The 9,918-nt window shown below is 42.1% G+C and overlaps 2 protein-coding genes across 3 annotated transcripts in view; one reads left to right on the forward strand and one right to left on the reverse strand.

Moving 5' to 3' along the window:
• The window catches only part of LOC121864291, a 94,155-nt gene extending 88,539 nt beyond the window's left edge, over nt 1–5,616 (forward strand). The window contains exons 11-13 of one of the 2 annotated variants that reach the window (XM_042363381.1): nt 604–636; nt 1,495–1,573; nt 2,721–5,616. In XM_042363381.1, coding sequence (XP_042219315.1) covers nt 604–636; nt 1,495–1,573; nt 2,721–3,894 — 1,286 coding nt within the window. In that variant the 3' untranslated portion in view covers nt 3,895–5,616. The remainder of the gene's footprint in view (nt 1–603; nt 637–1,494; nt 1,574–2,720) is intronic. The other variant, XM_042363389.1, reaches the window with a different exon arrangement.
• Nucleotides 5,617–6,904: 1,288 nt separating this feature from the next.
• Nucleotides 6,905–9,503, reverse strand: LOC121864747 (collagen alpha-1(I) chain-like). The gene is made up of 5 exons (XM_042363909.1): nt 9,399–9,503; nt 8,745–9,066; nt 8,097–8,462; nt 7,574–7,844; nt 6,905–7,250 (listed from the first exon to the last, which is right to left on the reverse strand). Exons 1-5 carry the CDS (start codon nt 9,501–9,503, stop codon nt 6,905–6,907), a joined length of 1,410 nt encoding a protein of 469 aa, XP_042219843.1.
• Between the last annotated feature and the right edge of the window lie 415 nt (nt 9,504–9,918).

Genomic DNA, 9,918 nt, shown 5'->3' on the forward strand with positions numbered 1-9,918 from the left:
CTTCTTTTCACATATTTAACTCTCTCAGTAAAATTGCTATTTTCTTGTTTTGTATTTGTTATTGTCTCCTTGATGTTGTCTTAAATGCCATGTACAAGGAAGAACTGAATTTCTTCCTCCTTGCATACAGTATATTTATTCAGGTATCCATCATTCTGCTGACAGACTATTACATCTTAGATACAAGCAGACAGGTGACTTTTCTTGTATGTTACCCAAAATAAAGGGCAGAGTTCTATAGGAAATCCTTTAAAAAATGTTCATCAGGTGCTGGGTGCTTCACACTGAAGATGGGATTTACTTGTTAAAATATTAGGGAGGGAGCCTTTACAGCAGGTGCCATCCTGCTCTTTCTGCAGGAAGAGGTGACATAGTACAAATAGGTAAATGGAAATGATATCTTCGGAGGGCAAACATACAGCAATAACAGTCATTCATTTGAAAACTTTATTAGTTAACAAAGGATTAGTAGTTTTTTTTTTTTTTCAATTTGCTATCACATACAAAGATACAGGGTATACCAAAATTGTTGCACACCCACAAGTAATACATTTACTGTATACTGTATAAATATTGTGTTTAAAGACATGACCTCTTTACAAGGCTTCAGATGTCTTTTCGGAGGGCGTAGACAAGGTAGATTCAACATCTGTTCAATGATCTAAATATTTTTGTATCTGTTTTAAAGTCTTAAGATACCTAAATTGGAGTTTTCTTTTTAATGAGAAAGCTGTAGCAATTAAGTTGTTGTGTGTTTCTCCTCATTTAACTTTATACTTGGTGAACTAAGTCTTTATCTTCATTTGCTAGGCTTGGGCTGCATGTGCTTGCCTCCACAGATATTTGTCTTGCATGAAGTTTTATCCAAAGCACAGTATCCTGGTGGAGGTGTTGCATAAGATGGAAGAATGTGGTTGGCATTATTTTTATATGCAGTATGTATATCAAAATATGAATTGTTCATTATCATGTACAGTACTGTAATATATGGGACAAAGATAATGAAACACAACTTTGGATACTGCTGTGGAATGCTGCACATGCACACATGAAGCCGATGGTAAGACCAGATGCTATACATTTACTCAAAACAAAAAACATAAGCTAAGCGCTGAATGCTTGAGTCTCCCTTATGCATATTAAATTATTTTTGCAGAAATGTATGTAATTCAGCCAATGCATGATTAACATGTCGAGTAGTGAGAGCTTTATGCAATTAGTCGTTAGTATTTTCTCAGATGCAGCTGTTATACCATAAAAATTATTATAAAGTTGACATGCTCTGCCGATAGTACAGTATAAATATAATTACAGTATGTCAATTTGTATCAGACAATGAATGCAAGGGCTCTTGCCTTTTAGTGTGGACTTCTAAATTCCTAGCTTAGTTAACAATACCGATATTAAGGCACCATCGGTCTTCCCACTCCATGCTTAAGTACCCCACTGGTCTGACCACCGGCCTGCACCTGACGCTCGGGTCACCTTTTACAGATCTCGTGAGCCGCTCCTCAGCAACACCACGGCGCCAAGAGGGGGCGCCCTCCCCTCAGGCTGCCCCCCGATCACCCAGGTACGTAACCCTGCACTCCCTACCACCTACTGCCTTGCACTCCAGCACCTATAGGTACAAACAGTACCTGCACACCATTCCCCATCCTAAGTCACGCATTCATTTTGTATGTGATCCTAAAAGTAATTATCTCACACAAAAACCTTGTTTATTCTTTAATTTAAGGAAATTGCTTGGTTATTTCCTAAGAATGTTTGTAATTGTAATCCCTTTGAGTAGATAATTTTCTATAAAAAAAAGCTTTAATAAATTTTTTTGAAATGCCAATGTCAGGCAAAGATTTTTAATGTTTATATATTTTTGTCTATTCTGTAGATAAATCATAAGCATAATGATTATTGGACTATTAACACATCATAATTTTCAAAGGAAACTTTGTTTATCATTGGATTTCTAAGAAATTGAAAAATTACTTGTGTATTATCTATTTCAGTATTTTAAAATGGGTAACAAAAATTATTATGAATATTTTGATACTGTAATATACAGTATATGCCTTGTGTAATTTTTACCACAATAATTGATAATTATTTATGATAATTACATATAGTCTCTGATAATATTAGTACACATTGTATTACTTATTCACTTAGAAATAATTTATCTTGAAGATTTTTTTTTTCCAAACTTCTTTAGTAGTTACAATATAGAATTTAACTTGAGTTATCCACCTTCCCCTCCCTTCACCATATACTGTGAATGTTTTCATGAAGCTTCATGCATGACATTTATTTTGTATCAAAAAAACTGTAAACAGTCACTAAATGCAAGTGTATTTGTTGATAGTTTAGATTTTTTTTTTACAGATGTTTATGATTTTTAATACTGTTATTGTTCAGAAAACAAATTCATGATTTGTGGAAAAAATAGATAAATAAATTCATATATGTTATGGCTTTGGCAATGGCTTTATAGATCAAGCATTGTATTCCATATGTGCTAGTTAGTCTTCCTTGTGTCCTGATGGTAGGAGAAATGTCAAACCTGCTGTAAGGACTTCATTAGTTCAATGTTTCTCCCAAATTTGTGGCCGTTCCAGAGGATCGACTTAACAGGTAAATAATTTTTGCAGCTATAATAAATACATAACATGTGTTTTTAAGTTACAAAAATAAATCTACTCACATAAAAAAAAAATTGTTCACAGGGTAGCTGTTCGGTCTCCATCAGGAAAAATATCACCTTCCAAGTGTGATGTCGGCAAACGCAGGTCCCGGTTAGGTCTTGCCCCTGAAGATGGTGCTGATGGAGATGACAAAGTACAGGAGGTTTCTTTTGAATCTCCCCCACCATCACCATGTGTGAAATCTGTGGTGGAGAAGTCAAATTCTGTCTCTTTTATTCTTGATCTTAATGACTCACAGTCTGATGATAGTTTTTTAGATCTGCCTCCATCGCCCAGACCTCGGCCGCAGCGAACGGTATCTCTAAGTGCCGCAGACCGCCCACGTACTCCTACGCATGTACGGAGAGTCATTCATAACAACAGAGCAAATGCTATGAACAGAAATGGATTACATGCTGATGGTAAGCCAAAGGATATAAATGAGAAACCAAAGAAAATTAATGGAAAGGCAAAAGAATTAAATGAAAAACCCAAAGAAGTAAATGGGAAATCTTTGGACGCTAATGGTCATGGTAGTCGACCGGGATCTAGGCGAACCACATCAGAAAGTAGTGAAGGAGGCAGCGAGATGGAAAGAGTATCTCCAACTGGTCTAGCATGGACTGTGCCTGTCCATTCACCTAAGTCTCCTGCTAAAGTAAATGCCTCTCGACAAAATGGATCACCAGTAAGAGGCAGGATAGAGCACCATCTTCTGGAGGATCCAGATGAGGATGAGTATGAAGAAACTCCAGGTGGTACCCATCAATTCATTGAAGTTGTAGAACTGTCTGGAGTTGGACTCACGAGTAGCTCTGAGGCTGCCAGTGACTCGGAACTTTCTCAGTGTGACATAATAAAGGGGGGTTCCTCTTCAGACTCTGATAGTGATAGTAGTGATGGTGAGCGGCACAGCAAACAGGGCTCATCTAATCATAAACCCCATAGTCGGAAAAATGGACCTTGGTGCCCCAAGGAGGGTGCTGGCGAAGCTATGATAACTGATGAACTGTTGAAACAATATACTGGTGACGCCCTGACTATTGAACCACTCCCAGGTCGAGGGAAACGACCCACTCGAAGACGCCTTCCTTCTGCACCATCTTCTGATTCTGACGATAACAACGTAAATCTTCACAACGATGGAAACAACATGGATGTCAGCTGGTCTGAGGATGTGGATATCACTTCTAGCTCTGAGATGCACGAGCTGTGATGGCACAGCATAACTCCTTCCTCTCGACCGACATCTGACGAACGACTGCGAACGACTAAACACTGCCACAGCTTTCTGACTTGCCATGACACAAGTGATCTCTATGGTGGTACAATTTCCTTTGTGCAGGTATCAATCCTAATTGCCCTGACACACCTCAGCCTTTGTCCTTTGTTGCTGATTGTGTGGGTACATTACCCATTGTGGGAAAACAAAATGCCAATACCATTCACTAGATGAATCACTTGATGGCCAGTTTATGTTGTGTTTATTTTCTAGTCAAGCTGTGTAATTCCACAGACCAGATCTAACCATACCTACACCCTCCTCTCCTAGCTACAGTTATCCAGTGGCTCAACTCTAGCAGGAAGTGAATTTTCTCCCAGTGTTCCCATTGCCTCTTGTGAAACCGTAAGTGAGAGGAGCATTATGGGATTATGTTTTGCCTTATCAGACCTACTTTTGTTTAGTCACTACTTGTGGCACCCATGTTTACAAGCAAAAATGAAAATTCATTCTTAGAGAATGTTTAAATTTGAAAAATAGATCCAGTATGCCTAGTTCTGTGCTGAGCAGTACCACAACCCACTGAATGTTACCTAAACAATAAAAAGGTTGTATGATAAGACTCAGCAGTTGGTTGTACATAATTCCCATGTAAGTCTGAAAATACAACATATATATATTATCACTCACACTATAGTGTAATATATCTGATAAGAGCATGATGTATTTACAAATTCAACTAAAGAGCTTATACCCTATCAAGAGTCCAGAATTAATGTAATTTATTACATGCACAATGAAAAAAAAGCGCAAAAAATTATTGTTTATATATTTAATTGTTTTCCAAGTTACATAATATGCCAGTACAGTTTTGTTAATGGTGGCAAAACATGAATTATTCATAAATGGCCCATTGGGCGTGTGCCAGGCTACGCTGAGCATTGACGCAACTATACATGCCTTCTGTTGTTGCTCTGGCCAGGTTGATTGTGTCTTCAGCTTCTATTATTGTTAATTCTTGTTATCATCCTTATGGTCATGCTCTTGTTAATATGTCGTGTTAAATAAATAAACTAGTACCAAACCATGTCATACTTGCTGCAGATGACCCTAATACACAGATACATTATTTCATGTGACATATAATGGTAGCTGATGGCATACACCACAGCCAGAATATTATCTATAGAAATCAGTTTGTGGCCATTTCTATATACCATTTGCAGGAACACACACGTCTACATATGCAATGTGGTGCCATGTGATACCTGTTTTTCTACCCAGTGTGCAAAGTGCTAACAGTGCTAGGGCTCGTTAGGTCAGTCTGCCCAGGTAGTAAGGGTTAGTTATTTGTGGTGATCATAGCAATTTTGTGATTTAAGGAAACAAACTGAGGCTCTTTTTACTTGTTTTGCAAATAAGGGAGACAGCCATGTAGTAATTCTTTCCAGGAAACACAAAATTGCAAATTTCACCAATGATGTAGTGAAAATAAAATCTTCCAATTGATTTTTTGCAGATAGTGACCATTATCGCCCTCACATATTCTTAGGAGAGTGTCTTGGTTTTAATGATTTAAGAGTATTACAGCATTGTTTATACTAAGTTCAAAGCCCTGATGTGATGTTATTTTACATCTATATTACTACCCAGCTATTAAGTTTAAAGCCCCGATGTGATCTTACTGTAGGACATAGAAATAAAGCAAAGCTCGAGTTTTCTCTTTTCATAACCCACATTCTATTTTGTTAATATCTTAAGCAGACTCCTCAATTTCTGTCACAAGTACCTACATTAGGACAGCTGACCAATGTTGGTACGTACACGCTCCAAATATTATCTTTACGGTTGGGTCCAATGGATATAAAAATGAACACCACAACTGCTGTTGTCTCAGTTGGGTTGTCAGAATATTTCGTCTGTTGTCATATTTTGTCTTGCACAAAATCAAGATAAAATTTTGGGGGAGCAAGTGTGCACATGAAAATAATGTTCTGCCTAAACATGGTATTACTTTGATCTGAAATGTCCATATCATGGCTCCTTGGTCATACACCAAGGAGCTACTAGTTCAAAATAATATAATTTCAATCTAAAGGGAATCCCTATCAGGTGCCAAATCTATATACTTTGAAGATAATGACCAACACAAACATGTCATTACTTTAACCCGAGTTCAGCCTAGAACAATCACACAAGACTATTGCTTACCATAAAGTTATAAGTGTACTGTTACTTTCAATTTTTATTTTTTTTTACATAGACTAAGTTGCGATCCTCCAAGTGGCAGCTTGTAGGGTCTCTTAAAAATTAAAGTTTCAAATTTGTTTTATTCACTCGCACCCAGTCCCAATTTTTTTCAGTTCCTAGTAAGGTCAGTGTTCAAAATATTTTTGAAATCATACAATATTTGGAGGTCACCCTCATGAGTTAAAATTTTACAATTACTGTATGTATGATGAAAGTTGTATCTATCATCCAGATGGCATAGAGGAAGAAGTTGTATTGATTGGTTCCGATGAACCAGAAATCAAGAGTACTAAAGTAACGTCATACAGGCAAGGTTTTGGACATTCCCTGTTCCTCCATTTGGAGGAGAATAAGACTACTCAAGATGACAGTCACGAAGCAATACAGGCCATCAAGGCATTATGGGATATAGCTAGCATCCCAACAATGCATCAAGTAGCTGTGAGGTCCCCTGGAGACACTTCTGCCCCTAGCAGGTCGCCTGGTGACAGTTGTTTTTACACTATTTAGAAATCTGGGAGTTATGACGTTAAATAAATGCATTGGCCATCGCATTTCCAGTATCATCTCATTCTGAACAATGAAAAGGAAAATAAATATCGAACAGCAAATCATAAGTTTGGGTGTTGTGCTGACTGACTGCTCTGTTCTATTGGCTGTAGTTCATTGGATTTACATTTTAATCCACCAATCACAGTTAAGTAAGGGATTGCTGGACTTTTGCATTATGTACGACACCAAGACCAAGCAAGCTTTAGGGTTCCTGAAGGAGGCTCCACTTGTAGTGCCCCTGGGGACTCCGCTGCCTCTGGGACGGACCATAGGTGACGCCACTGTCGCTGGAAGGGCCCCTGGGGGCACTGCCGCTTCTGGGAGGGACCCTGGGGGCGATGCTGCCCTTGGGAGATCCCTTGGGAATTTCCATGGGGGTGCCACAGTCCTTGGGATGGCAGCTGGGTGCTGTCGCATATTGGAAGCAACCTGTGGGTGCTGCCGCCCTTGAAATGGCCCTTAGGAGCGCCGCAGCTCTTTTGAGGGCCCCAAGGGGCACCACCGTTCCTAAGAGGTCTCTGAGGGAGCCAACGCACTGACCAGGTCTCCTGTGGGCAGTTGTTTTACAGTATTTAGAACTCTGGGAGATATTATGGCATTAAATAAATACAATGTCCATCGCATTTCCAGTATCATCTCATCGTGAACAATGAAAAGGAAAATAAATATCCAACAGCAAAACATAAGTTTGGGTGTTGTCCTGACTGACTACTCTGTTCTCCTATTGGCTGTAGTTCGTTGGATTTACATTTTAGTCCACCAATCACAGTTAAGTTAGGAGTAGGACACAACGACCAAGCAAGCTAGAGGGCTCCTGGGAGGGGGCACACCTGGTAGGGCTCCTGGGAGCTCCGCCACCCTTGGGAGGGACCCTGGGGGTACGACCACCCCTGGGAGGCCCCTGCGGGAGCTGCTGCCTTCAGGAGATCCTCCAGAGGCGGCGCCGAACCCAGAGTATTTCCCTGGAGGCACCACCGCTCCTGGGAGGGCCCCTGGAGGCATTGCAGCCCCTTGGAATGCACCTAGGGGTACCGCTGGCCGTGGGAGGACACCTGGGGGCGCTGCCGCACCTGAGAATGCCCCTGAGAGCGCCGCTGCACCTGTGAGGTCCCCTGGGGATGCTTCCGCCCCTAGCAGGTCTCCTGGTGACAGCTGTTTTTACACTATTTAGAAATCTGGGAGTTATGACGTTAAATAAATGCATTGGCCATCGCATTTCCAGTATCATCTCATTCTGAACAATGAAAAGGAAAATAAATATCGAACAGCAAATCATAAGTTTGGGTGTTGTGCTGACTGACTGCTCTGTTCTATTGGCTGTAGTTCATTGGATTTACATTTTAATCCACCAATCACAGTTAAGTAAGGGATTGCTGGACTTTTGCATTATGTACGACACCAAGACCAAGCAAGCTTTAGGGTTCCTGAAGGAGGCTCCACTTGTAGTGCCCCTGGGGACTCCGCTGCCTCTGGGACGGACCATAGGTGACGCCACTGTCGCTGGAAGGGCCCCTGGGGGCACTGCCGCTTCTGGGAGGGACCCTGGGGGCGATGCTGCCCTTGGGAGATCCCTTGGGAATTTCCATGGGGGTGCCACAGTCCTTGGGATGGCAGCTGGGTGCTGTCGCATATTGGAAGCAACCTGTGGGTGCTGCCGCCCTTGAAATGGCCCTTAGGAGCGCCGCAGCTCTTTTGAGGGCCCCAAGGGGCACCACCGTTCCTAAGAGGTCTCTGGGGAGCCAACGCACTGACCAGGTCTCCTGTGGGCAGTTGTTTTACAGTATTTAGAACTCTGGGAGATATTATGGCATTAAATAAATACAATGTCCATCGCATTTCCAGTATCATCTCATCGTGAACAATGAAAAGGAAAATAAATATCCAACAGCAAAACATAAGTTTGGGTGTTGTCCTGACTGACTACTCTGTTCTCCTATTGGCTGTAGTTCGTTGGATTTACATTTTAGTCCACCAATCACAGTTAAGTTAGGAGTAGGACACAACGACCAAGCAAGCTAGAGGGCTCCTGGGAGGGGGCACACCTGGTAGGGCTCCTGGGAGCTCCGCCACCCTTGGGAGGGACCCTGGGGGTACGACCACCCCTGGGAGGCCCCTGCGGGAGCTGCTGCCTTCAGGAGATCCTCCAGAGGCGGCGCCGAACCCAGAGTATTTCCCTGGAGGCACCACCGCTCCTGGGAGGGCCCCTGGAGGCATTGCAGCCCCTTGGAATGCACCTAGGGGTACCGCTGGCCGTGGGAGGACACCTGGGGGCGCTGCCGCACCTGAGAATGCCCCTGAGAGCGCCGCTGCACCTGTGAGGTCCCCTGGGGATGCTTCCGCCCCTAGCAGGTCTCCTGGTGACAGCTGTTTTTACACTATTTAGAAATCTGGGAGTTATGACGTTAAATAAATGCATTGGCCATCGCATTTCCTGTTTCATATCATCCTGAACAATGAAAAGGAAAATAAATATCCAACAGCAAATCATAAGTTTGGGTGTTGTGCTGACTGACTGCTCTGTTCTCCTATTGGCTGTCCTTTCTTGGATTTACATTTTAGTCCACCAATCACAGATCAGTAAGGGATTGCTGGATTTATGCATTATGTACGACACCAAGACCAAGCAAACTTTAGGGTTCCTGGAAGGAGGCTACACTTGTAGGGGCCCTGGGGACTCCGCTGCCCCTGGGACGGACCCTAGGTGACGCCACTGTCGCTGGGAGGGCCCCTAGGGCGCCACCGCTTCTGAGAGGGACCCTGGGGCCGATTCTGTCCTTGGAAGATCCCCTGGGAATTTCCATGCGGGTGCTAACTATGTGCTAAGAAATGGAGCCTGTTCAGATTATTGTAATTAATGTAAATAATTAAAGCATTTCTACACCTTCAGCCGTGACAACGGTAGCACATGTTAATACCACACACTACATGTGGTAGCCCATGTTAAATACCACACACTAGATGTGGTAGCCCATGTTAAATGCCACACACTAGGTGTGGTAGCACATGTTAAATACCACACACTAGGTGTGGTAGCACATGTTAAATACCACACTATATGTGGTAGCACATGTTAAGAATCACACACTACATGTGGCAGCACATGTTATATACCACACACTATGTGTGGTAGCACATGTTAAATACCACACACTACAGTAGATGTGGTAGCACATGTTAAATACCACACACTAAATGTGGTAGCCCATGTTAAATACC

Source organism: Homarus americanus, unplaced genomic scaffold, assembly GCF_018991925.1.
Source record: "Homarus americanus isolate GMGI-L3 unplaced genomic scaffold, GMGI_Hamer_2.0 scaffold59578, whole genome shotgun sequence".
Classification (NCBI taxonomy): Eukaryota; Metazoa; Arthropoda; class Malacostraca; order Decapoda; family Nephropidae; genus Homarus; species Homarus americanus.

Coding starts and splice junctions, on each gene's coding strand:
- LOC121864747 (XM_042363909.1), bottom strand. CDS start 9,503: ATGGAAATTCCCAGGGGATCTTCCAAGGACAGAATCGGCCCCAGGGTC. Junction 8,463..8,744: donor GCTCCCAGGAGCCCTACCAG/GTGTGCCCCCTC, acceptor AACTGCCCACAG/GAGACCTGGTCAGTGCGTTG. Junction 7,845..8,096: donor GCTTGCTTGGTCTTGGTGTC/GTACATAATGCA, acceptor AGCTGTCACCAG/GAGACCTGCTAGGGGCGGAA.